This window comes from Epinephelus moara, chromosome 19 (assembly GCF_006386435.1).
Source record: "Epinephelus moara isolate mb chromosome 19, YSFRI_EMoa_1.0, whole genome shotgun sequence".
Lineage (NCBI taxonomy): Eukaryota > Metazoa > Chordata > Actinopteri > Perciformes > Serranidae > Epinephelus > Epinephelus moara.
The window spans coordinates 4,388,697-4,414,896 of record NC_065524.1 but is presented as its reverse complement, the minus strand read 5'-3'; the positions used below and the strand labels follow the sequence as shown (position 1 = coordinate 4,414,896).

The 26,200-nt window shown below is 41.0% G+C and overlaps 2 protein-coding genes across 3 annotated transcripts in view; one reads left to right on the top strand and one right to left on the bottom strand.

The window, feature by feature from the left end:
* The window catches only part of borcs7 (BLOC-1 related complex subunit 7), a 1,032,483-nt gene that overhangs the window by 655,074 nt on the left and 351,209 nt on the right, over positions 1-26,200 (bottom strand). The window lies entirely within an intron of this gene.
* The window catches only part of si:ch211-51a6.2 (neurotrypsin), a 46,199-nt gene that overhangs the window by 8,932 nt on the left and 11,067 nt on the right, over positions 1-26,200 (top strand). The window contains exons 3-11 of the mRNA XM_050070681.1: positions 2,607-2,849; positions 6,354-6,492; positions 9,789-9,964; positions 10,227-10,374; positions 10,751-10,929; positions 14,384-14,525; positions 18,632-18,846; positions 18,989-19,130; positions 22,927-23,205. Of these exons, the coding sequence (XP_049926638.1) occupies positions 2,607-2,849; positions 6,354-6,492; positions 9,789-9,964; positions 10,227-10,374; positions 10,751-10,929; positions 14,384-14,525; positions 18,632-18,846; positions 18,989-19,130; positions 22,927-23,205 (1,663 nt within the window). The remainder of the gene's footprint in view (positions 1-2,606; positions 2,850-6,353; positions 6,493-9,788; positions 9,965-10,226; positions 10,375-10,750; positions 10,930-14,383; positions 14,526-18,631; positions 18,847-18,988; positions 19,131-22,926; positions 23,206-26,200) is intronic.

Sequence of the window (26,200 nt, the reverse complement as noted above, 5' to 3'; positions counted from 1 at the left end):
ATTTTATATACAGTTGGGTATAGAGCTGGGTGGTATCCAAATTTTGTTACCGTTAAACCTTCCCCACATTTTCCCGGGGTATACGGGATTACCGTGACTAATTAAAAATCACTTTGAAGGGCTCAGAGGGAGTGGCCAAAATGTCGGCTTGTGCTTATACCTTTCAGAAACAGTATAGCAAACATTACATAGGCCTAAGAATACTGAAAAACAACAACAAAACATGTACAACATTAACAACTTTTATTAATAAATATTTTTTTTTAAAAAGTGCAAATGCAGCAGTCAACCAAACAGAATGAAATAACAACAAATTGTCTGTGGGCTACAGTCCACTTCCAGTACAGTAATCGACACAAATCAATTGAATTAAAACACAGCCCTATAGGCTTATCAAATAATAAAAAAGTAACAATAAATAACAAAGGCAGTAACGATAATGTGTGCTATACAGCGTATCCTGAGACCGCAACGGGTACTGTCTGTTGGTTTATTTTTAGAACCTATCAACATAAATAAAATTAAAAGCACAGCTCTACAGCATCCAATACTAGGGCTCCTCAAATAAGAAAAACAGAACCATAAATAACAAGGCATAACCGAAAATGGGCATATATATATAATCCTATCCTGAGAACGCAACAGGAAATACTGTTCGCTGGTTTATTGTTAGAGCCTACCTTTAGTTTGAAAAGTTCACCCTTTCCAAGTCTGAACTTTTCTGTTGATCAGAACAGGCTACTCCTCATTGAAAACGAAATAAAAACAAAGTATAATAACTATAGCAGCATCCTATGCTTCAAAACTATTTTTCACCAGAAAAACCAGCATGTTTACTTTTTCCGGCTGGAGCAGAGCACGTAGTGGATTGACAACTTTGGCTGTGGTGCTGGGTGGTGCTCACTTGATGCGCAGCTTGCAATCTTTTCTGCTCTTTCTTACGTCTGAGCTGTCACGTGACAACGTCACAACCAAAACCTTTATCAAATGTCATCTCCCGACAACAGTTAAGGGCAGTTATAAGAGAAACATTATAGCCTATTATTAGTTTTAAATTGTAATAGTATTAAATTGAAAACCAACCACACATACATAGGTGCTGGACAGACACTCATTATTTAGGTATTAAATAAATTATATTTAATATTATATCAGGCCCCTATAGTCCTACAGGTATATGGGCGGCAGATTTTTTTTTATGACGGTAATGAAACTGATACCGTTGCTATTTTTAGATACCGCAGGATACGTTATTATCGTATTATCACCCAACCCTAGTTAGGTAGATTAATCTAATGCTGTGTCATATTTTGTTAGCTGCTCATGTGTTTTGTACACTGTTACAACTGTTTGGAAAAGAGAAAACATGTCCACTATAAACATGATTCAGTTACAAATGGAAAGGAAATAGGACTAATGAGTTCTTTATACAAATGAAATGTTGACTCTAGGGAATTAGCATTATACATAAACAGTAGGGGGGGGGCAACCCACAGGTGGTGCTTAATCAAAGAACTTAATAAAACAAAATGAAAGCACAAATCTACATTAACAAAAAGAACATGGGAAAAAAAGAGACCTAACTTGCTGTTCTCTGCATATGCAAAGCACAAAAGTATAATAATTTGAGACTGAGTCTAAGCAACTCAGGAAACCCCCTTCCCCACACTGGCATGGTTGGGCACATCATACAAACTAGTTCTTTTCCAGCATAATATACCCTAAAAGTTATCTGTGACGATGCAGACATTTTTCAATTGCCTCTCTGTCAGCTCCGCTAAATTTGTGCTGAATTTGTGCTAAATTTGTGCTGAATTTAGGCTCTTATGTCTATTTCGTAAGTGTTGGTGGTTCTTTTTGTGGTTGGCTTACGGTGATGGCATATGGCATATGGCCCTTGGTCACCTATCCGGATGAGGTAATCAACTCACCAGTCTGTAAACTCTTGACTTCTAGCTAGCTATCTAGCAGCTAACTAGCAGCAAGGTGGAGGTTTTCAAACGTAAACATCAAGGAAGGATTGAGAAAAATGAACACCAGCAGAACTAGCATCCAGCTAGCCATTGTGGAGGCATTGGGTAATAAACTGGATTACCTCCAAGCGGCATCATTTTCCAACAGGATATCAGGAACTGTAATTGATTGTTTTGATTCATGGAAACGTGGCTAAATCTGGACAGCACCATTCAACCAGGAGGTTCTTTTTCTATATGCTGATCTGACAGAGCAGAGGACTCTGGTGAGAGAAAGAGAGGAGGCCTGTGCTTTACGGTAAAAGGACTGGTGTGCGATTGATAGATAGGCATTGAAATCCAAATCTTGCTCGAAACCAAAGTGTTGGAAAAACAAAACAATCACCAACCCCGGGCCCCACTGTGAGTGGGGTAAAATTCTTCAGTGAGAAAAAATTGGCTTGTAAATTATGTGTTACTTGACCAAATTACTAACAAAGAAACATAGTCATTTATCTTACTAGATTTGGTTTTGTCTCTGTTTTCAATTATTCTTTCTTGTATCTTAAAGTTTATTGTTTTGTTGCTCTTCATGTAATGTGATTTAGTTACTTAAGACTGTAGGACTGACTGACTGATGGTTTGTGTCTGCAGCTCCCCTCTACTGTTCAGAAGGCTTTACGGAACTGGGCTACTATAATGGCTCAATTTCCCAAACAGACTCAGGCTCCCCCTGTCTCAAGTGGACAGACTTCCCAGACTACATGCAGCAGTACCCGGGCCGAGGCCTGGGAGACCACAGCTACTGTCGAAACCCAGACCGAGAGGCCAACCCCTGGTGCTTCTTCAGGCAGAGCTCTGGTGCCATTGGCTGGGCCTACTGCGACTGCCATCAGGGTGAGCAGGGGGCACCAGGTATCTGAGGATGGATGGATGGATGGATGGATGGATGGATGGATGGATGGATGGATATGGATGGATATAGATGGATGGATGGATGGATGGATGGATATGGATGTCAGCTATTTTTCTAGACAGTAATGGCTGTATCATACCAGGCCCAGAACAAGAAATTCTGGGCCCCTATTAAACACCCTGTTTGCTGTGAACAGTTTTCAAAGTTGGAATACTTTATGATCCAAGATTTACTGTGTGTTAATGTGATTATCGTTTTTGATTATCATATTATATTAAAACCTAAACACCTTAGTTTAGGAATTGGCAGCATATAAGCAATTAGTGAAGAACTTTCAACCTGATGTTGACACAGGGAACCTCTTAAAGGCAGGGCCTCAGAATCAGGTTTATAAGGCAGGACCTCATCATGCAACTCTGGTAAACAGCAGAGACAGGGCTTAAAAGCATGACCCATAGACAAAGAGTAAAAGTTAGTCAAGTCTTTACTTGACGAAAGTAGGGTTTAGTACAAAGGTGACTGCCCAAAACCACAGGCAAAGGCTGTCCAAAAATGCTAGACAAGATCAAAGTCTGAATTACAGAAGAATGATCTAATAACACAAGGAGATACTAAGGAAACTAACGCCGCAACACACACTAAATCAGTGAAGATAAACTGGCACAGACAATCTGATAGATTAAATACACAAAGAAGGAAGGGTTAGGGGGAACAGGTAAAACTAATCAGGGCAGAGTTAATAATCTCACAGGCGGGAAACACACAAGGACAGGAGGTGAACTGTCTAACGTGAGCTACAAAGGTGAGTTATGTATTAAAACAGGAAGTATTAACTGAAAAACTAGAAACAAGAAAACAACTTTAATCACAAATGGGTTCTAACAGACCTTATGCCTAAATTAATTTTCAAATAAATTCGGACATCAATTCACATACAGTAAGGCTGGTTTTGAGGTTTTTGTTTTCAAACAGAAGGCTGAATCTTTATACACTTTCCCTTATTGTAACATACTGTTTTGCTCTTATTTGAATGTATATATAATGAGTATGATGTAAACATTCAATACCTTTGTTCACAGCTACTGCTGTTGTAATTTACAGTTTAAATTTTAAAGGGATATTTCAGATTTTTTGAAGTGGAGTTGTGTGGGGTTCTTATCCACAGACAGTATATTACATACACTAAATGTTAGTGGACACGCCCCCAGTTTGGAGAAGCAGGCTGAAGTTCGACATATACTGCTGTGGAGGGGTCAGCAACAAAATGTATTTTAGCCACCTAAAAAGTTTAAGTGTAGGCTATAATGAGAATATTTTCACTGCTTTACCTTAATGTCAGACAGTGATTTCCAGTAGGAAAATGAAGCCGTTCCATCACTCTCTTCAAAGCCAGACTCCTTTGAGAGTCAGTGATTCAACATCACTGAACACAGGAGCTGCTTATCTAACACTAGCTATGTTTCCATCCAAAAGTGATTCGAATCATTGGGAAATGCACACTAAAAGAAATACGAATCCTGTGTGTTTCCATTAAATGTACGGACTTTGGTGAAAACTACGAACTTGCGCGAGTTTTCCGCAGAACCGGAAACAAAACAAGTCTCGCATTCTTCTTCTACGACATTTTCTGGCATTTGGCAACCAGCTTGTAAATGCATTACCACCTTCCCGACCCAGAGTGTGGATATCACCATGGAGAGAGGTGCGCTACGTCAGACTTAATTCGAACATAATTGTTTCCATCCCCCGTTTTGCGAATCAACATTTTTTTGGATCAACCAAAACCCGGCTAACCCGGCGTTTCCATCATAATTTTCCAATGTGATACTTCTAGATGCGCATTTAAACAGGCTGATGGAAACATGGCTACTGCCTTGATCAGATAGTTAGCTTGTGTTATTGTGTGACTTTGGCATCTAAAAGGGTTAATTTAAATTCACCAAAGTCACACAACAGCAAACACTAACTAATTGATTTATTTATGTATTTTATTTTATATATTTTACTAAACCCCCTGAGGGGAAATTCAATTTTTTCACTCTTTTGTCATTAACACACAGGTCCGAAAGACATACACATGCACAAACAGGAACTATACATGCACAAAGTGGAGAGATGTTAGAGTGAGGGAGCTGCCTTGGTCAGGCACCCCGAGTGGTTTGGGGGTTTGATGCCTTGATCAAGGGCACCTCGGCAGTGCCCAGGAGGTGAACTGGTGCCTCTCCAGCCACCAGTCCAGGCTCCCTATTTGGTCCAGACGGGGACTTGAACAGGCGACCCTCCGGTTCCCAAGTCCAAGTCCCTATGGACTGAGCTACTGCCGCCCAGCGGTATATCAGCATCTGTGTTCAGTGTGCTAAAATTACTGTTTTTGTTAATGGAGTCAGGTGGTTTTCACGAGAGCATAGATGGGGAGCTAAAGCTGTTAACTACCAATTTGTTGAAACAGGCTGTTTGACATTAAGGTAAAGCAGTGAAAATTATCTCAACATAGTGTATACTTGAACTGACATTAATTTTTTTAGGTGGCAGAAATACATTTTGTTGCTGACCCCTCCACAGCAGCACTTTGCTTAGCTTCTGTGTTGGACTCGAGCCTTATTCACCAAACTGGGGGCGTGCTGACTGACATCTACTGTATGTAATATACTGACAATGGATTATTACCACATACAGTCCCACTTCAAAAAGTCCGAACTACCACCCCTTTAAGAGCGATGGCTCACAGTTTCCTCTTGGCATGGCTATATTGTGTTCTTGTTCAGTCACAGCTGCCAGATACAATCCACTGCCATTTCAGCCAGCACACCAATGATCAATGCACTCATTATTTAAGGTACCACATTAAAAAAAATCTTAATTTTTTTGTATGTATGTATTTTGCATGTACGCTATGTATTCTAACAGGCAGAGACGTAAGGTAGTTACCACAGGCCCCAGTGCATACTATTGTGATGGGCCCTGGTGCACGCCAGTTACTGGTTATAAAGCACACATGCACACCACTGGCAACTGTTTATAAAAAAGCCAAAAGAATCCAATTTAGGGAGCTTTGCTACTTTTTCATCCTGTTTGTTTCTTGTCCTTTCTTACTGATGCTTTTCTGTGTAAAAGGCATGACTGTTCGCTGGACTTGGAGATGTGCTCAGCCTCTTAACTAGCTACCATATTGTATCGTCATGTCACATGATCAAATATAGACTTGAAATTATGTTACAGAACAATCATACCTGTATATGACAAAAATATCAAAGAAAATACAAATTATGTATGTATGTATGTATGTATGTATATATATATATATATATATATGTATACAGCTTATAGGCACCATTTTGAATTTAATGTAAGTTCTCTGAGTGAACACAGGTGTCTGAATCATTCGCAAGGGCCCTCCCCACTACACAGTCCCCAGTGCAACCACGCTGCCTGCACTGCCTATATTTATGCCCCTGCTAACAGAGTTACTTTTGTGTCATCTACAGGTGCAGCCAGATTGGTGGGGGGATCATCAGGTAACAGTGGTCGTCTGGAGGTCTACCTAAATGGCCAGTGGGGGGCAGTATGTGATACACACTGGACCGACCGTGATGCTAGCGTCATATGCAGACAGCTCGGACTGGGGTGAGGACAGTCTCACAGAGCAAGACATGTTTCTAATGACAATACACAGGTGGACATAATTATATGAAACCATGGTTGTGAACAGCCAATGAATTTGCTGCTGACTACAACCAATCTAACTTTTAATTTTGTTGCAGTTTTAGTTTAAATCACTGCCACTACATTAGGGCCTCCAGGAGGAATTGTATCAGTTCAGAAACTACAAATACTTACATTTTTTGCTTCGTGCATTTCAGAGGGGAAACACTGTACCTTTAACTTCTTACATTTATCTGACAGCTTTATTTGCAAAATAACAGAATGGAATGGAACCTAAAATCCCTGTTATTACTTCTTAGTGACATTAGTCAGGGGTTATGGCATTGCTAAAGAGGCCAATACATGTAGCCGCTCTAGCTACGCCATATGCCACCTGCACCTCTTCAGGAAAAAAACAACAAAAAAACCAAAACATTTCGGAACGAAGAGCTACGGAGATACCACTTCAAGAATTGGGATTTTTCAGTTTGGACTGCTTGTGTTTTCTCCTACAGAAATTAGTGAGAGTGAACACAACATAAAGCAAGTTGAAGAAGTGGTATTAAAAGTGATGTTCTGCTCTTCATTAACACACATCTAACACAGACATCTCCATTGCAAACCCTCTGCTCACCACACTCAGCACAGTTTGTCACAGTGAATAAAATAACTAATATACCCATTGTGCAGCAGCAGTTTCTACCCTAATAAGGAGACAAGGAGAAGAAGAAGTGCTATCAACCAATGGAATGACGTCATCACAACCAGAACAGGGTAACACAGAAGGCCAGCCATCTGAGGCTTATTGATTAGCCCCACGCCAGGCTTAATAAATGAAAGGGTGATAACACCCTTGAGCTTATAGCTTGTAGTATGTGGAGGTCACCAGTCACTACTTGTTTCAGCTACCACTGCAGTTCCTATTTCAGTGGTTCCCAACTGGTGGGTCGTGGTCCAAAAGTGGATCGCGGGTCCATTCTGAATGGACTGCGAATGTGTCAAGTTTGTTAAAAACACTTTAATGTGAGGTACAGTGAATTCCAGAGAGCTTTCATTTCGAAGTGCCGTTTCCTGTAGACTTCCTTTCCTGTAGAGTGACTAACGGACAGCAAACTAGCTTGCGAAGTGGCCAAATGGAAGTATGATACTGAATACCATAAAACTTAAATTAAAAGCTTGGTCCCAGTTAAACACCCAGTTTCATTTACTGGCTCGGTGTAGCTACACATTTTTACAAATAAATTCCTGCCTCAATAGACGCCTGGTCTGGTTGCCAAACAGTTCATTTTTATAGAAGTTCTTTGCATGTATTAAACCAGGTTGTTGGCTACCCACTAAAACTAACGTTAGTTAGCTGCTTTTATTTAAAAATACAAATATAAATGTTAAAAAATTTATCAGTATGGAGATGCTACACTCAACTTCAAAATCCTCCTCATAACATACAAAGCCCTCAATAACCAGGCCCCACCTAGTCTCGCTCACCAGACCTTTCTCAAGAAAAGAAAGGTCTGGCTGGGCCGACTCTCACTTTAAGATTGGAGAAAAAAACGCCCCGGCTTTTTTTATTTCTTTCAACCAATCACAATCGTTCTTGGTGGTGCCACAGCAACGGTGCGCTTGCAAAAATATTGCAAATATTGGGGGAAACAGATTTTGGTGTAACACGCCCACAAAAATATCGCCTACAGGACGCGAACCATGGCAGAACAATGGCTACATCCCCGCAAGATCAAACACCACAAAAGTTAGTAAAGGACGTGTTGAAAACGGTGGTAGCGCGGGACTTCAGTGGGTGGCCCGTTCCGCCCAATGAGAGGCTGATCTATGCAGCGAACTTCCGCCCACTCAGACTAGGCCTCACCCTACCTGTCTGAGCTCCTCCATCATCACACTCCCACCCGCACACTCTGCTCTGCCGATGCCAACCTCCTGTCCCACCCCACCCAGACCAAGCACAAATCCTGGGGGGACAGGGCATTTTCCATCGCTGCTCCCACTCTCTGGAACTCACTCCCCAAACCCATCCGAGACTCCTCCTCTCTCTCCATATTCAAAAATATCCCTCAAGACTCACCTATTCAACGCTGCTTACACTCAAAGTTTCTTCTCCTCATTTCTTTTAAATTTCTTTTTTTTTTCTTTTTTTCTTTTTGTGTCACTGAATTTGTAAAGCATCTTTGAGTGTCATGAAAAGCACAATATAAGTAGAATGTATTATTATTATTATTATTATTATTATTATTATTATTATTATGATTACACATTTTTAGCTCGGTTAGTTTCTCCACAATTTAATATTTCAGTTAATTTTACTGAAACCATGAGCACCAAATCAGACTTGTGACTCCCTTCCTCTGAAGTGGTCATATCAGAATATGTGTCCATTCCTCGATATTATTTCCCATCTTTGCTGAGCAACAGTTTTGCGTGAAAGAAATTAAAGGCCTGTCCCATATAGACACCTGTCCCAAATATAAGCCTGTTGAGTTCATTGTTTCAAGCAAATAGTAGCCTGGGCTAGTAATTGAAGTTTTATGGTATATTAAACTGTGTGGACCTTGAACTAATGACTAAGGACAAATCTGGACCCCATGGTTGCACCAGTTGTGAACCACTGTCCAATTTTATCTGTTTGTTTTAAGCCTTCACACCAGCAATAGCAGTGGCCAGAGGCATTATGTTTTGGGCTGTCTGTACGCTGTATCTTAAGAATGCCATGAGGGACTTTCTTCAACTTTGGCACAGACGTCCACTTGGACTCTTTGGTGATCAAAGGTCACTGTGACCTCACAAAACATGTTTTTGGCCATAATTCAAGAATTCATACACTAATTATGACAAAATTCAAAAAATGTCTAATAGGATAAAATGATGAAGTGATTACATTTTATATCCAAAAGGTAAAAGGTCAACTTCGCTGTGACATCAGTGTGTTCTGCAAGAACATAATGAACAGAAGGGGAGACATTTGGTCAGATACTGAATTGGTGACACTCATCTTGGGTGTCCACCTTGAAACTGTGTTGACTGTATGGATCTTCTGTGCTGCTGGGGGGAAGATGTGTGTGAAGCATTCATGTTTTCAAAATAGCAGTATTTTCTGGGGAGCAGTGCTGCTGATTGCATTAAGCTTTGTATGAGTGGACAGAGTAGCTTCCATCAGAATTGTCATTTGAATACGTGAAAGCAACATTTCCACTGCCCTTGAATGATGTTTGCTGTGAGGGGAGGAGCCTGCATGTGTTAGTCTGTCTGTGTATCTGCTGTCCGTGCAGGGAGATCGGTACAGCCCTGCAGCATTCCTACTTCGGCCCAGGTTCCGTCTTCCACTTTGAACGTCTGGGTTGCCGCGGTAATGAGAATTCCCTACTGGAATGCCGTAGCAGGAAGTTTGTCACCAGCGACTGTTACCATGGCCATGAAGCAGGGGTGGTTTGTGCCGAACCTGAAGGTGAGGCCAGGGTGTCACATGGGATTAAATAAACAAATACATCATTGATAAGTAATGACAAATATGTTGTGGATACATTACTGCTGTGACACATACAGTGTGTGACAGAGCTGGAACATGGGCCTCTATCAAGCCTGTGAAGATGATGATTGTTACAGTGCAGGGCTAAGATTACATGCCCACCACTGCAGAGACCTAGTATCTGAAATCTTTCCAGAAACATTGTGTAGGGTAGTATTGGCTTTTACCTTTTGCTTCTCAGGCACTGGCATCCCTTTAAGGCTGGTGGGAGGCCTGGAGGACTTTGAGGGCCGTGTCGAGGTGTACCATGATGGCAAGTGGGGAACCGTCTGCAATAATCAGTGGGATGACACTGATGCTGAGGTGGTGTGCCGACAGTTGAACCTGGGGTAAAAACAATTGCTGTGCTACTGCTACACATAGAATGTCTGGATCAAACTATTGGCATCTCTCTGAATCTAAAACCCTTTCAGTGTAAAAGTCTGAATGAATGCTGTACAGAAGCACCAAGGCATGTTGAAACTCTACCTGTCTCCAAAGAGAGAGACAATTATATTATAATTATTTTGATGTATCAATGTCAATATTTGGTGACAAATCTACTCTGACAGCAGTGCACAAACAGAATAAATTTAGACCCACATAATGGCACTCACCCTTACATGATTAATGTAAATATAAATTTTTCAAAAACTTTTTCAGCCTAACTGACCTTGTGCTACTGTACACATAAAAGTTTTTTTGTTTTTTTGTCCTAACCGACAGGGGTGTGGCCAAGGCGTGGACAGGGGCCCACTTTGGTCAGGGTGATGGTCCCATCTTCCTGGATGGGGTTCAGTGTACAGGCAATGAGCTCTCTCTGGAGGAGTGTCCTCATAACCCCTGGGAGCAACACAACTGTGATCACATGAAAGATGCAGGGGTGTCCTGCAACCCATACACAGGTCAGAGCCAAGGAAGGAAAGACGCACTAACTCACACATTCATATTAGATGACACTGTAATCAATCCTCTGGAAAGCAACTGACGTTTTATTTCATGTTTCAATGTGTAAGATTTACGGGGATTTAGTGGCATCTAGAGGTGAGGATTGCACATTGTAACCAGCTGAAACTTCTCCCGCTCAGAATTTTTTTAGTGTTCATTGTTCATCCGGAGATTTACTCCAGGAGCTGAATTATCTGCAGAGGTCTATTCAAACAAACTAACACACCAGCGATTTAAACCAGTAAAAACACTGAATAAAACAGTTTAATGTTAAAAATAATTGTTTCTCCCATGCTGTTTGGCATGTTGGAAATGGGGGGGCGGTGACCTTTTTTCTCTGATAACTCAAGATCCAGAGGTTCCAGGGGTTTTCAGTGGGAGGTGAATTATGAAGACCTCCATAGGCAATGTAGATATAAACGGGTCATTCCAAGGTAATGATAACACTGCGATTCTTATTTTCAGGTGATTATACACTAAAGAAAACATTATTATATATTATTATATTCCATTTCTGCCAATATATTCCCCTAAATCCTGCACACTGGACCTTTGAACCAATATGTTATGCCAAATGAAAAAACTGCAACATTTCTACTGTGGTTATATAAGCTGTCCTCTACTAATAGGTATCACTGTGATATCCAGAAGTGCTAAGTCAAAGGCAATTGGACTTGATATCCCAGGAAATTCTCATGCAGAGAATTGGAAAACTGACTAACAATCAGCTTTTCCTGGTGGAGGTGGAAGAGACTTCTGCTTCCTGAAGGAACCAAAACAAGTATGACTTTTCTTTATTTTATGCAAAAGACAACATGCGCTGAACCTTTATAAACCTCCCCAGGTTGAGCAGAGGGGGGATTTTTGAGCCTTGTGTCTGGCTTGGCAGTTCCAGGATGTTAATTGTTGGTTCAATTCATATTTGTCTGTCAACTAGTCACTCAGTTGGTCCGTCCACCCCTTTGAAATACTTGAAATTTAAAATATCTCAACACAAAATGTATGAACCTCAGAGGATGTACCTACAACTTAGGTGATCACTTGACTTTTCCTCAAGCACAACCACAAGGTTCACATTTTTGGTTTTGGGTGAAATGTCTCAACAATCTTTGGATGGATTGCTGAGAAATTTAGTACAGGCTTATTTTTCCCTCATTTTGAATTGTAAAAACTTTGGAGAACGCTTAACCTTTCCTCTGGTGCCATAATCAGGTCAACATTTGTCCAGTACTTTGGTTTAGAACCAAATACATGCAACTTAATGACATTCCCATCAGCTTCAGTTGTACTTTATGTTAAATAGCATGCTAACATGCTAAACTAAGTTGGTGAACATGGTAAAGATTATGCCTGCTAAACATTGAAGATAGAATTGTGTTGCCATTTGTAGCATAACATATAGCTCAAAGCACTGTGTGAGTGCCTAAGTACAGCTTCACAGAGTGAACTGTAAACTCTTTACAAGCATTTATACTTGTGTATCAGCTCTATGCAGAGCCTATGCATGTGGCATTGTGAGCATTTATACTTGTGTGGTGGTGTGTCTGTGTCACTCTGCAGTCACACCTCCAAAACACTAGTTGGCGTTGGGGTTTCTGTGAAGTTTAGTTGATTCAAAACACAGGTTAAACATGGCTTGATAGCGACAATTTCAATTACAAGTACACAAACAGCTTAATTATAACTCACAGGATTCACAGACAAAACACTTGTCTTTTGCTGGACACATTTTCCAAACAAATACAACATGCTAACATTATTAGCACAAGCCTATGGCATTTTACATTGTATAAATTAGCCTAGCAACTAGCAGAGATTTCCTCTACCCATATGAAGCAGGATAAATTACACAAAAGACTTAAAATTCTTTTTTGTGGGGACTTTATTGTCTTCACAATTTTGTTGTTTCTTATTTGTGAAAATGAAAGCAATTAAAAGCTCTGTTTCTACTCAGAGGAAATGGTTCTCAGCTTACAAAAACAGACAGGTCTGCATCGCCGTGACAAACTTTACATTTCTGAGGAGGTGCATATCAGGCTATGATAATAGATTTGATTGCAAAAGTTTAAATCCATTTTAGTCTTGTTGGTCTTGCTGCGTTCCAGGCAAGTTTCTGAGCCCGTAAGTCACCACTTCAAGTCACGACTCACGACTTCATAGCGTTCCAGGCAAGTCACCCCAAACTCTCAAAGCAACATGGTGGACCGTGCGGGGTTTATGTTTGTTTATGATCACTTCTGTCACCAAAGGGGCCAGTTCCTTCCTCATTTGAGCAAAACGGAGGAGGAGAAACGGCGCATAAGGTCACAGATGCTTTTATACTTTTTATTTTACGTTATCTGTGTGTTTGGAAACATATTTTGTATTGATTTATTCTTGCACTGGAAACCAGCTGTTAGAGTGACTGCCAGTAATGCGTTAACATTAAGGTTATTTTATGTCTATTTCTCACTGTGTATCACCTGCATCAACACCGCATCCATAGGGCTGCCATTATTGTTTAGAGGAGTAAGGTAATTGGTTTAGAGGGCTGTGTGACGTCAGAAAGCGTAACTGGGAGTGCATTGATCTGGTACGAGTTCACGGGTGGTAAGTTACAGGTTTGACTGCCGTTCCAGTGCACTTTCATGGGTAGAAGGTTGTAAAAACACGAGTTACAGGTTGCCTGGAACGCAGCATAACTGTATAACAATAATGGACTTAGCCACTGTGACGTCACCCATAGATTTGTGGACTCGATTTTGGCATTTTGGCTGTTGCCATTTTGGAATTTTGGAGCCAGAAGTGAGCTGAGGTAGCCATATTTGGGACATATTTATTCAGGCATGTTATTTCAAAAATCATTCCCCCTATAGTTGTCAAGAATGTTGAAATTAGCCATAGAGACGAAAAACCATTTTTTGTAGCAGGTTGTAAAGATGTTTATTTCTGCTGTAAAAGTGGGCATTTTAACATGGGGGTCTATGGGATTGACTCGCTTTTGGAGCCAGCCACAAGTGGCCATTTGAGGAATTGCAGTTTTTCAGCTTCAGAGGTTGCCACTTGGTCTGAACATGGCTGGTTTGGTGTAGATGGCCTCCTCACTCCTCTTTCAAATCAGTTGTCTTCTTTGTTCAAAATGAACAAAGTGAAGGCCTGTGCATTCCTTGCTGTATGTTAACAACTCTACAGAAGACTCCCTCCCACAGAGTAGTGAAACTTTTTTAGAAGTCTACAGCAAGCTCAATTGCATCTGACTTTGCACTTGTAGATATCCTGATTTTGATAATAGAGAATCCTCTCAGACATACCGTGATCGTAACAGCACTAAAAGAGATGACTAACACCAGCACTAAAACAAATTAGATTCCCCATACACTTCCTAGAGTATGTGATCTAATTAAGAATTAGTGTTTCCTTGTCTGGCAGCAGACGGTGCAGTTCGTCTGGTGGGAGCAGACAGTCACTGGGAGGGTCGTGTGGAGATATACCACCAGGGACAATGGGGCACTGTTTGCGATGACAACTGGACTGAGATCAACGCCCAGGTAGTGTGCAGACAACTGGGCTTCAGGTCAGTGCATCACTACATCTGAGTCATTATGAAAGACCTCTGTGCCTTAGGAGATTGTGTACTACCCTGTGATTTTATATTAATCTAAAGTAGGGATGAAATTTTTCAGAGCACTAATAGTTTCTTTTCCCTGGTAAAGCAATTGAAAGTCCTTTCTTTTTCCTCACGAAGGTTGAACAACATACTGACTATTTTGCTAGTCTCAGAACCTTACCAATCCATCTATTTTTTTTTAAATCTGGTTTGTGGTTGTGGTGGCAGCAGGGTAAGGCACTGACCACACAGAAAGCATTTTACCAGCTGGAGGCGGCTTTTTGTAGTATTTGTTATAAGAATTAAGCTTTTTGCTCGCTGTTTTTGCGTTTCTGCGCTCTAGGCAATTGGCGTTTTTGCTGGAGCGCTTGGAAATTCCTCTAGTTAAAAAATCTTCAATTCAGAGCAGATAAAGTGCCCCACATCATCTCCTCTTTTTTTTCCATTATCAAAGCAGATGATTTGAGAGGCAGGCTTTCTGTGATGGTCACGACAACAAGTATACAGTTGGTAAACAATGGAGGAGAATCTGGTGATGCTCAGTCGCTTGGCATAACCAATGGACTCCCTGTAGGTTGTGTTCATTTTGTTATGCTAGGCTAGACAGCAGGTTTTCAAACTGCCGCCAAGTCATCCGAAAATACACCTGGAAACGGCCTTCATGGAAGCGAAGCTCCACTAACTGGTGGTACTCTCCGTGATCCACCATCTTTTTTAGCGTATCATGTACCCACACAGATCTCTGTTTCTCTGTGCCCGACAAACTATTTGCTGACAGCCTCTCACCCTCAACCAGAGCTAGAGCAAGTACCCTCTACCTGTCCATTTTAGTAAATAGCTACTAATTACTGGAAGATTAGGGTAAGAAGGTGATGTTTTTTGTTTTTTTTAAAAGGCACTGTGATACACCATTTTGCATCCTGTAAAACGCTTTCTGTGTGATCGGGGCCTAAGTAAGGTAGTCCAGGTGCCCTTCTCCCCAGCCATGTCCTTCAGTTTATTCTGAGGGATTCCAAGACTTTTCCTGACATACAGTCAAAACCCTCCAGCATGTTCAGGGTGGGTCTACAAAGGGATTTCCTCAGAGTTGGATGTGCCTGGAATACCTCCCCAGACAGTGGTCCATGAAGCCTCCTGATCAATGCCCAAACTACCTGAACCGGCTCCTTTCAGTGCAAAGGTGCAGCAGTTCTACTCCTTCCTGCTTCCTTTCTAGCTACCGAGTCCATCTGAGCCCCTCACCTGACCGTAAAGCCCCTTTCACATTGCAGAAAAACCCTACTAACATCTGGCTTTTTTGTTTATTGGAAAAGGTTGTAATCGGCATTGACTCCCGGGACAAATTACTCTGCAGTAGTCACAGGTATTTATGGGCTTCAGCTCTGATTGGCAGTGATGACAAAATGACAACCTTGTGGACACGCTAATTTTAGCCCCTTTGTGGGGCGCAATGCAGTGACGGGCCGGCACATATACTGTCCATCTCTGTACAAGCAGTGCTCTAACATTGTTCAAAATTCATTCTGCACTAAGTTTTACAGAGAGAATGAATAAGTAAGTTATAAAAAAGAAGGGACTATTGTAACTCTTTCACTGGCCTCTATGCTGCTTTCTACTGTTTACCAATCTGTTTAAAAAACAGAAAGGCACTCGATTGCCTGCTGCAGAACCTGTAACACATTCACCCACTGCAGTCGGCGATAGTGTGCATGACTGCTCTTCTGGTAATAGCAAAGCATTTCACTGTCTACTTTTAACAGATTTTCCCACATTTAAAATAAAAACTGCATACCTGCGCAAATTTTGGTGGAAAAGAGGTATCAGACACCGCGCCACCTTAAAATAATAAAGGTTCTACCTGCATTCTGAGCGGTTTTGATATATTGAGCTTCAAAGTTTTGCATTCCAAATAACATAAATGATATGAATCTTTTGTTTTCTAAATAACTTTTTTTTAAAAACACCTCACACAATGTTATTAAGTTTTCACAGAATAAGAATATATGAATAGCTCAGTTTTGACAAAAATGTCAGATAGAACCTTATAATTCTAAGGTGACAACCATGCAAGAAAATCTAATCTTCTTGTCTGCTTGAGCTCATTCTTTGGGTCACTATCTAGAGTTCATGATAACTGGTAGGGCTGGAACATAGATCAAACTGTAAATCAAGAGCTTGGTAAGCTAGATTTAAAACAGTTCTTCCTCTGGGAAGCATGAATGTGTTCAGCAAACGTCAAGGATATCTGTCTATAACATTAATAAAATATCTGTTGTGTAAGTGGAAATGGTAGTGTAAGACTGGGACGGAATGAAAGGCCACAGAATTACAACAGTTGAACATAGATTTCTCCTCCTTCTTGTCTGACCATGCTTCTCATTTGCCTGATTTTATGTTTGTGTATGCCTTCCATGTAAGATGTTTATTAAGGTGTTTATTTAAGGCAAAATATACAGAGATATTTTGCAGTGACTTTGTGTGTGTGTGGGAGTAACTAAAGCCTCCTATGACGTAAAATGCAGTAGCTTTCCATACTGAGTGTGCAAGGATGCTGCACAGGTTATTATTTCTCCAACTCTGAAGCACAACATAGAGGGCCACATTATTAAATAACCTAAAGTTTTGTGGGCACTATATACTGCGGTGTGTCTGGGTGTGTGTTTGCTAGCTGCTAGGCTGCTCACCTGGCAGCTGCAACTCCACAGCTGTTTCCTTTCATACTTCGTTCTTCTTTACACAATCATGGTAAGAGCTGGAGGACACATCATACAGGCAAGGGTTCTGCTGCCACAACTCAACAAGGTTTTCCTCTTTGCTGGGATCCTATACATTTCTTTTAGCTTGTTTTTCCTCCATTGCAAGCTGCTATCTGTCTGTTTGTTTGGGTTTGGCGCTGGTGCATCATTTCATGCTGCATTTCTTTTGGTTGATTAGTAGACGTACGTGGTAACAGCAGTCACACAGTGAGATGGTCATTCTAAATTTACGACACTGTCAGAATTTTATCCCAGACTGTCTTTGATTTCAGGACCGTGACAACGGCCATTCTTGAACCTCTCTCTCTCAATCAATCAATCAATCAATCAATCAATCAATCAATCAATCAATTTTATTTATAAAGCCCAATATCACAAATAACAATTTGCCACAGAGGGCTTTACAGCATATGACATCCCTCTGTCCTTAGTTTGGACCCTCACAGCGGATAAGGAAAAACTCCCCCCCAAAAAACCTTTAACGGGGACCCCTGTTTAAGAGCCACGACCAAAGATAACACCACATTTCTTTCACATCGGTCATCTTTCGTCTGGGACAGCCCAAATCGCACAGTGTGTATCGGGCTTCAGACTAACAATAAGAGAGAAGTCAGGGAAATTAGGAAACATTTAAGATAAAGGAGACCAATATCCACCCATAATTACACAGTAAATTGCCTGTTTTTTCATATTTTATATATATTGTGTACAAAGCTGGTAGTTTTTGGTCTATAGATGGTGTCTGAAGAAAGGTCATTTGTTGACCTAAATTGACAGAGATAATCTTGGGATTATGAAAGTGTTTATTGCTTTAAATGTTAAATTGCCCATTATGTCAATGGCGTTTGGAGAATTGCTTTAAATACTTAGAAGAAGTTCGGTTGCCTGAACATTTCAAAGTGTATTTTTGACAGACAGACAGACAGACAGACCAACCAACCAACATCAACATCACAATCAACACATCTGACTGATTTGATGATTAAATATCTGTTTACCAGCCGACTTCAGTCAAATAATTTCACCAAACTCAAATCAGCCAGAAGAGGTTGGTTACAAAAACACAAACACACTCAGTTTACACAAAATTTGCAGTGGCACATACAGTGTTTACAGTGTCAGATAAACCTGAGAATTATACAGTATCATTAAACTTCATGAACAAAGAAAGTATTTGTACCACATTAACTCTCCGCAAACTATCTAATTAAGTCTGTAGGAAACACTGACATGGTTGCATGTCTCTGATCAATGAATACATGAATGAACAAGTGTCCATGATGGGCTCTATGTTCTGCCATCTTGCCTTGTTTACAGGGGCCATGCAGAGGTGGCTCCTGACGGGGTGTATGAAGAAGGTCGAGGGCTTATCCTTCTGGACGAGGTGCAGTGTCGAGGAACAGAGGCCAGTTTACTGGCTTGCTCCCACTCTGAGTGGGGCCAACATGACTGCTCTCACAGTGAGGATGTAGGTGTCCGCTGTGAGAGGAGAGGTGATACCAATGAGATACCAGACCTTTTGCCCTCTATTGGTAAGTACACACATTGTTGGCTATTGAGAGTAGTTTTCCCACTCATTATATTTGTGTATAACCCTTGTAAAGGCTTCTGAAAACCTCAGGGCATGAATAACTGTGATAATGACTATAATGGCACGTTTTCCCTGTAATGCAGGCCCTCTGGTGCGTTTGGTTGCTGGAGAGAGCAGGAAAGAGGGTAGAGTGGAGGTCTTCATTAACGGCCAGTGGGGAAGTGTGTGTGATGATGGCTGGAATGATGTCAATGCAGCTGTAGTTTGCAGACAGATGGGATTCATGTGAGTATGATTACACCTTCTTTGATATTTTTACCTAAGACAGCTAGTGAAAAGCTCATGCAGTGTCCAGAATCAAAAGGGTTCATCCTAGTCGTGGGCGATATGACAATATTAGACTGTGAACAATTAAAATGTCTCCACAATCTGCTTTACAGAGAGATTGTTAGTATCATGCTACAGTGAACGTTCTATCAGTTGCAGTTCTATGGCTCATACACACATCCGGTAGCCCCTCCTCCTTTGTATTTGGAAACGTAGCGGCATAGCTGACGACACAGAGGAGTTGGTCACTAGAAAAAATTCTACATCTGTAATATGGAACTGATTTGGATTTTCCAAAACCATCCATCCATCCATTTTCTAACCGCTTATCCTCTTGAGGGTCGCCAGACTATTGCAGGGCTGACATGTAGAGACAGACAGCCATTCACACTCACATTCACACCTACGGACAATTTAGAATCACCAGTTAACCTATCCCCAATCATGCCTGTCTTTGGTCTGTGGGAGAAAGCCAGAGTACCCGGAGAAAACCCACGCTGACACGAGGAGAACATGCAAACCCTGCACAGAAGGGCTCCCACACCCGGGATCGAACCGAATGTTTCATACTGCTACCTCAAAAACAGTGTGAATAGACTGCTGAGGATCTGTGTCTAATAAGCTACCTGACTGTTACAATTCCTACCAAACGTTAGATTTCTTAATGTTAGGTAGCGAGGGTGAACTTTACTCAAGTGTTTTTTACCTTTTGAAACCAATGTTCATTTTGGGAGTTATGCAGAAGTCTCTTAATGTACAATACAAGTCTAAACCATGTCAAGATTCCTGTGGAAAGTTCATAATTTTAGAATTGCAGACTTGATTAAAATCTATTTGAAAAGGTACTTTAGCCTTAATAATCTGTTATTCTTTTTCTTGTAGGTTTTGTTACCTTGTAAAGCTATAATTTTTAAACAGGGAAATTAGTTTGATTGTATTGTTCAGTACCTTGCAAAATCGTCTTAAAAACCAACATGAAAAAGAATCATGATAAGATCGTTGATTGTGATCCTGCCTAAAAGAAATAGTGATTTGATATTTTTGCCATATCACCCAACCCTAGTTCATCCTTTTGGGGGCATAAATGTGTGTAGCTACAGCTACAGCTTAACTCTGAGGATGGCAAGGACAGTTCATTGGTTGGTCAGTTCACCCGTTTGGCCCAGAATAAAATATCTTGACAACTGTTGTATTGATGGCTGTGGAATGGATATTCATGGATGAATGGAGGATGAAACCTATTGACTACTGTGATCAACTGACTTTTCATTAGTGCCACCAACAGGTTGACATTTTTGGTTTGATGTTGTACATTAAATGTCTCAGAAGGTCTTGGCAGTTTTATGGATTGCCATAAAAATTGGTTCAAACCAGTGGCGGCTGCTGGTCTTTCAAACAAGGAAAGCTCACTTTAAGTTTACACCATAAAATCTGTCATATTGTAGCGAGGCAGTATCTTATAAAAGGAACATTTAATTGAAGCTGTTTTTCAACCACACTCATGCCATAGGACCGCAGCAAAACACACCTCAAAGATTTTCAGATGGGTTTAGCGGTCAAAATGAGCTAAATCGCTTATGGAAATAAAGAACTCCCGACGGCACTCTGTCAGAAGACTCTCATTAGAAAAATCCGAATGGGACTGAGCTCGAAATGCGATGAGCTGTCAGTCACAAAGGGGTTCAGCCTTTTAGACAATTCCTCCAATCATCATTCATACCCCGAGTGTCCTCTCCCGCCTACTGCTCCATTAGGTCCCAGGGAAGCGGAGCCTCCCTGGAAGTGACGATTTTGTTGCATTTATCCAATGACCGTCTCGCTTTGCTGCATGGAAAAAACCTGCTCAGCGCTGTCTGGAGGCTCCACGTCCACCGTGCTGACACGAGAATGTATGACAGGGAGGTCGCGTTTGAAAACTGGCGATAAACAGCTGACGTTTGAACATCATAGTCATGATGTTAAAAGCATCCTAGCGCACGTTTAATGCAATGTAAATTCTTATTTTAATGTAAATTCAATAGTGCATATTTGACCATTTCTTCTATGAAATTTTAGGGCAAGTTCAGCCTCCCTTGTTGTCTCAGAGCAATCGCCCCTGGTTCAAACATTCATTGTCCCAGAATATTAGTCCTAATGACTTTGTTGATCCCTTACCTTTCCCTCATGGTCCGCCTGCAGATCAACAGACACGAACACAGAAGCTTGTCACAGAGAAGAAACATTCTATAGGAGCCATCCCTGGTGTAAAATGTATGTGGGATGCTAATTTGTCCTGTAGGGGTCACTGTACTGTCATGGCCATCTGTATATGTGTATATAGGTAGGAACCATTCATTCAGGGACGGTGTTGCTACAGTAGATGGAGAAGCACATATCATGTTTTTTTACGGCAACACCAGGCCATGTCAAGCCAGGTGTATGCTGCTGAATGTAATGGTGAAATATTATTCCTTTAAATGGTTTATATACACAGATTCATGGATGCTTGCATGTTTTTCACTGAAGACTACAGCGGTGAGAAATAAGTTAAGCATCAAAGACAAGAAGAAGAAGTGGTACTCTTTGTTTTCCCCTGATGAACAGCAGTCAGTTAGGTCAGGCGAGTGTGTCAGTTAGTCATTAGCCTGTCTATGTTGCCCCTTAGTGGCTTAAACTTTAGGCTTAGCCGCTATACACTGTTCAGTCACTTTAGGCCGAGTGGGAGAAAAAGTAAATGAACGCTTTAATTTAGGTGACATTTAACAGTTACTTGTTTCAAATATCAACTGGTTTGAACCTCAAAGGGGTATTATCAAAGCTGATATAATCAAATTTATTTATGAAAAAACAGGTTTGATTTGTTGCATTAAAGCTACACTTACCTAACAGTCTCATTTATGAAAATATTTTTTTCATGTTTGTTGAACTTTATTCTGAAAGAAGTACTTGAGACAGATATTCTGTGAAAAATATCTTGTCCTTTCTCCTCTTCCTCCTGCTTCTATTGGCATTCACTAGAATGTACCATGCGCACTGAAACCAACCAATCAGACTCCAGAAGTCTCACACAGCTGTCAATCACGTCAATCATTGCACTTGAAGTGTGGTAAAACTGTAAAACTAGGCAGATCAAATATGAATCAAGATTCTGTCACTGTATTGCCTATTTCTGTCCTCGGATCCTTTCAGAAGCATATGACTGTTTAGCTAGAAAATGAGAAAGTTTGTGACCTGGCTGCCATTTTGGACACAGTCGACCAAAGTACTAAGCACTGCCCACTGGCCGCACCAACTTTCTCATTTTCCAACTAAACAGTCACTAAGATATCTTTCTGAAAACATTTGATGACAGAAATAGGCAATGCAGTAACAGAATCTTGTTTCATATTTGATCTTTGCTGCCTAGTTTAACAGTTTGACTGCAGTTCATGCACAGTAGTTGACATGATTGACAGCTGCGTGAGAGACCTCGGCTCTGATTGGATCTTTTCCCTCACATGCAGCAAAACCATCAGAACCACTGTAAGGCAATAGAGTAGGCAGAGTAATATGACTTTTTTTCGCAGATTATTTGTCTCATATGTGAATACAGTGACACTTTCAGCAAATGTGACAAGATATTTTTCTAAAAGTTACCAACTGTAGCTTTAAGGTTTGTTCAGTCACAGTACTAACAGTGGACGGCAGACAAAATAAAATAAATGTACTGGGAATTTTTAGAAAAAAAGGAACAATTAATCATGATGCTGTTTGTCTTTGTGTGCTGACCCTCCAGAGGTGTGGCTAAAGCTCGATCCATGGCATACTTTGGTGAGGGTCAAGGTCCCATCCACCTGGACAATGTTCGATGCTTGGGTGCTGAGATGTCCTTAGGACAGTGTTCGGCTGTGGGTCAGGATAGCCATGACTGTCGCCACAGTGAGGATGCAGGTGTCATCTGTGACTACATCCTGGATCCTGTGGGAGATGCTGCTGTGGCCATGCAGACCTGCGGTCTGAGACTCAATAACCAGCGTCGCAGACGCAGGATCATAGGAGGAGATAAGTCACTGAGGTTAATATACACTCACAACACGGGAACAGTGGAATGTATGTAGATTCACACACACTTACAAATGTCAGAACTTGATTCACAGTCTTTCTCAACCCCTGTACATCTGTGGAACACCAACACAGGTGTTACTAAAGTACTTATATTGCTTGACTAAAGATTGAAAATAACTACTTCACTGTACAGTTTGGTATATGTCTGTTATTTCTGCGATGTCATTTGCACATTTTGCCCCATTTTGATCACAATCACAGTGTGTGTGTGTGTGTGTGTGTGTGTGTGTGTGCGCGTGCGTGTGTGTGTGTATGTATGAATGTGCAGATGTCCAGACCAGTCAGTGGGATTGTAATCTCTCAAGACAGATTCTGCAATTTACATTGTAAAATTGTAAAGGAAGAAAAAAAGAAGGATTTTTTTTCTTTTTTTAGTCCAGGGGCCAAGGCAGATTTTGGTATCACTTAAAGGGACCAAACAATTTTGGTATTTTTGACTTCCTCTATGTCTCTAGTTTACATTTTGGTATGATAGACCTGCCTATGTAGTAGCTTAATAAAAAAATTTGGATGATCTTTGGGTCTTCCCCAAAATTGAAAATAGTCAAAATTGAGGCTTCTCCAAGAGGGACGGTGTCTGCCTTATCACATGAATCTTGGGAAATAATTATCAGAATGTCACCAAATTTGGACTGAATATTCACAGACAGTTGCTGCACACAATGCAGCATTCATCAGTACCTTGCTCCTTTTAAAAAATGTATACACCTAAACACACATGAATTACAGGCAGACATGGAATAAGGAATAAAAAATCCAAAAGGCATGTATATATGTGTTTGCCATTATTAATGTAAATAAGCCAATCACCCCAAAATTGCATTAATATGTGCCAAACAATGTCATCTTATCATAAAAGTAGGTTATTAGATTATTCACCTCACCATCTGATGTCATCAGCCCCTGACAGGTAACTAGTGCAGCCAGAACTTCAAACAGACAAATAGAATGGGGCCCTATTAGTACAGGGGCTAAAGGGATCGTTTTCACAACTTGGTAGGCCCCTATCACCCACGGGGACCAAACAATTTTGGCATTTTTATCACTCTACAGGTCTCTAGTTTATATTTTGGTATGATAGCCCTGCCTATCTAGTAGCTTAATTATAGTTATCACTCTGTAAACAAACTTACACCCGTGTAGGCAAAACACTACAAATAGGGTGAAAAATTAACTAATAGATATCCCCATGAAACTTGCCCAGTTGATCACTCATATTAAGACAAGTATTTTTTGTATTACAAATTTTCTGAAATATTTTATTTAAATATGCACCAATTTTGTTAATGAAGACAATCACAAGGAGGGGAAATTGATTACGCAGTTACTGTGCTAACACTCAGTGTTACTGTAGCCTACAGTAGGCCTACTAGCACTCAGAGCTGCCCAGTTGCTATTTGACCCATAACTAGGAGGCAAAGGGAGTGCTACCGCTTGCCTAAGGCGGACTCCCAGGCTAGCAGAGGGAAGGAGGTGCCTTATTTCTCCATTGTAGGCCGTCCTAAAATAGGGGGGCCCACCTGCTGCCCTCATCCTTGATCAGTACTTCCTAAGAAGTCAGCTGGATGAAGTCCAGCGACAGGTAGAAGGATATCATTAACACTGCCGCTGAGGAGGAGGAGGAGGAGGGAGTGGTAAGAGAGGATGCAGGTGACACTGAGGTCAGTATGCCAGTCAGAGAGAGAACCATGGAGCAAAAGGTTAGAGTTAGATGGCCTAGGGCAAATGACAGTAAAGAATGGGAGATAGTTAATAGAGATTTGTCAGTAATCTTCAGCAGGCTTAAAGGAAATGCAATAGAAAAGTTAGAAAACATGGGAGATATAATTTACTCATATGGTGCAGAGAGGTTTGGGGTGCATGAGAGAAAGAGGGGTGAGAGGGTACAGTCAGGTAAGTCTAGGCGGCAAAGAGAAATAGAGAAGTTAGTTAAGGAAAGGAGACAGTTAAGAAAGCAGTGGAAAAAGGCTACAGAAGAAGAAAGGGAGGGAATTAATGTGTTGCAAGAGGAGTTGAGAAGCAGGCTAGCAGTTCTTATAAGGGCAGAGTATCTCAGGAAAAAGAGGAGGAAGAAGGAACATGTAAGGACAGGTTTTTTCAGGGACCCTTTTAAGTTTGTTAAAGGACTGTTTAGCCAGGAAAAGGGAGGGCAGCTTAAAGCAGAAAGGCTAGAGGTTGAAGAATATTGGAGAAATACATATTCAGATTTAGAGAAGAATAGGATAGTTTTTATAGGTTTTTCCACCGGATATCCCTCCATTAGGAGGGACAGAGCATGAGATGGATGTCAGGCCACCTAGGTGGAAGGAAGTTCAGGAGGTGGTCAGGCGTGCAAAGGTTTATAAAATTGCGCCTGATATCCATAAATTTTTGTGGAAACAGCTAAGAATAGTTTGGGAGAAACAAATTATCCCAAGAGTATGGCGTAGGGCAGGGGGTGTCCTCATTCCTAAAGAGAAGGAGTCTGTGGACCTTAGCCAATTCCGGATGATTTCTCTCTTGAATGTGGAGGGGAAGATTTTCTTTAGTGTAGTAGCGCAGAGATTAGCTAGCTACTTAGAAAGGAATAGCTTATTAGATACTATGGTGCAGAAGGCAGGAATACCAGGTTTTGCAGGGTGTTTAGAGCATACTAGCATGATCTGGCACCAGATTCAGTCAGCAAAGATTAAAAAAAGGGACCTGCATGTAATATTTTTAGGTCTTGCAAATGCATTTGGTTCAGTACCACATAGCCTCATTTGGAGTGCGTTTGACTACTTCAAAGTGCCACATGTAGTTGTTAACTTAGTGAAAGCATATTTTCAGGGTATTAGGTTGTGTCTAAGTACGGCAGGTTTCACAACAGGTTGGCAGAGGCTAGAAATAGGTATTATGGCAGGGTATACAATTTCTCCATTAGCATTTACTATGGCGATGGAAGTAATCATCAGGGCTTCTAAGTG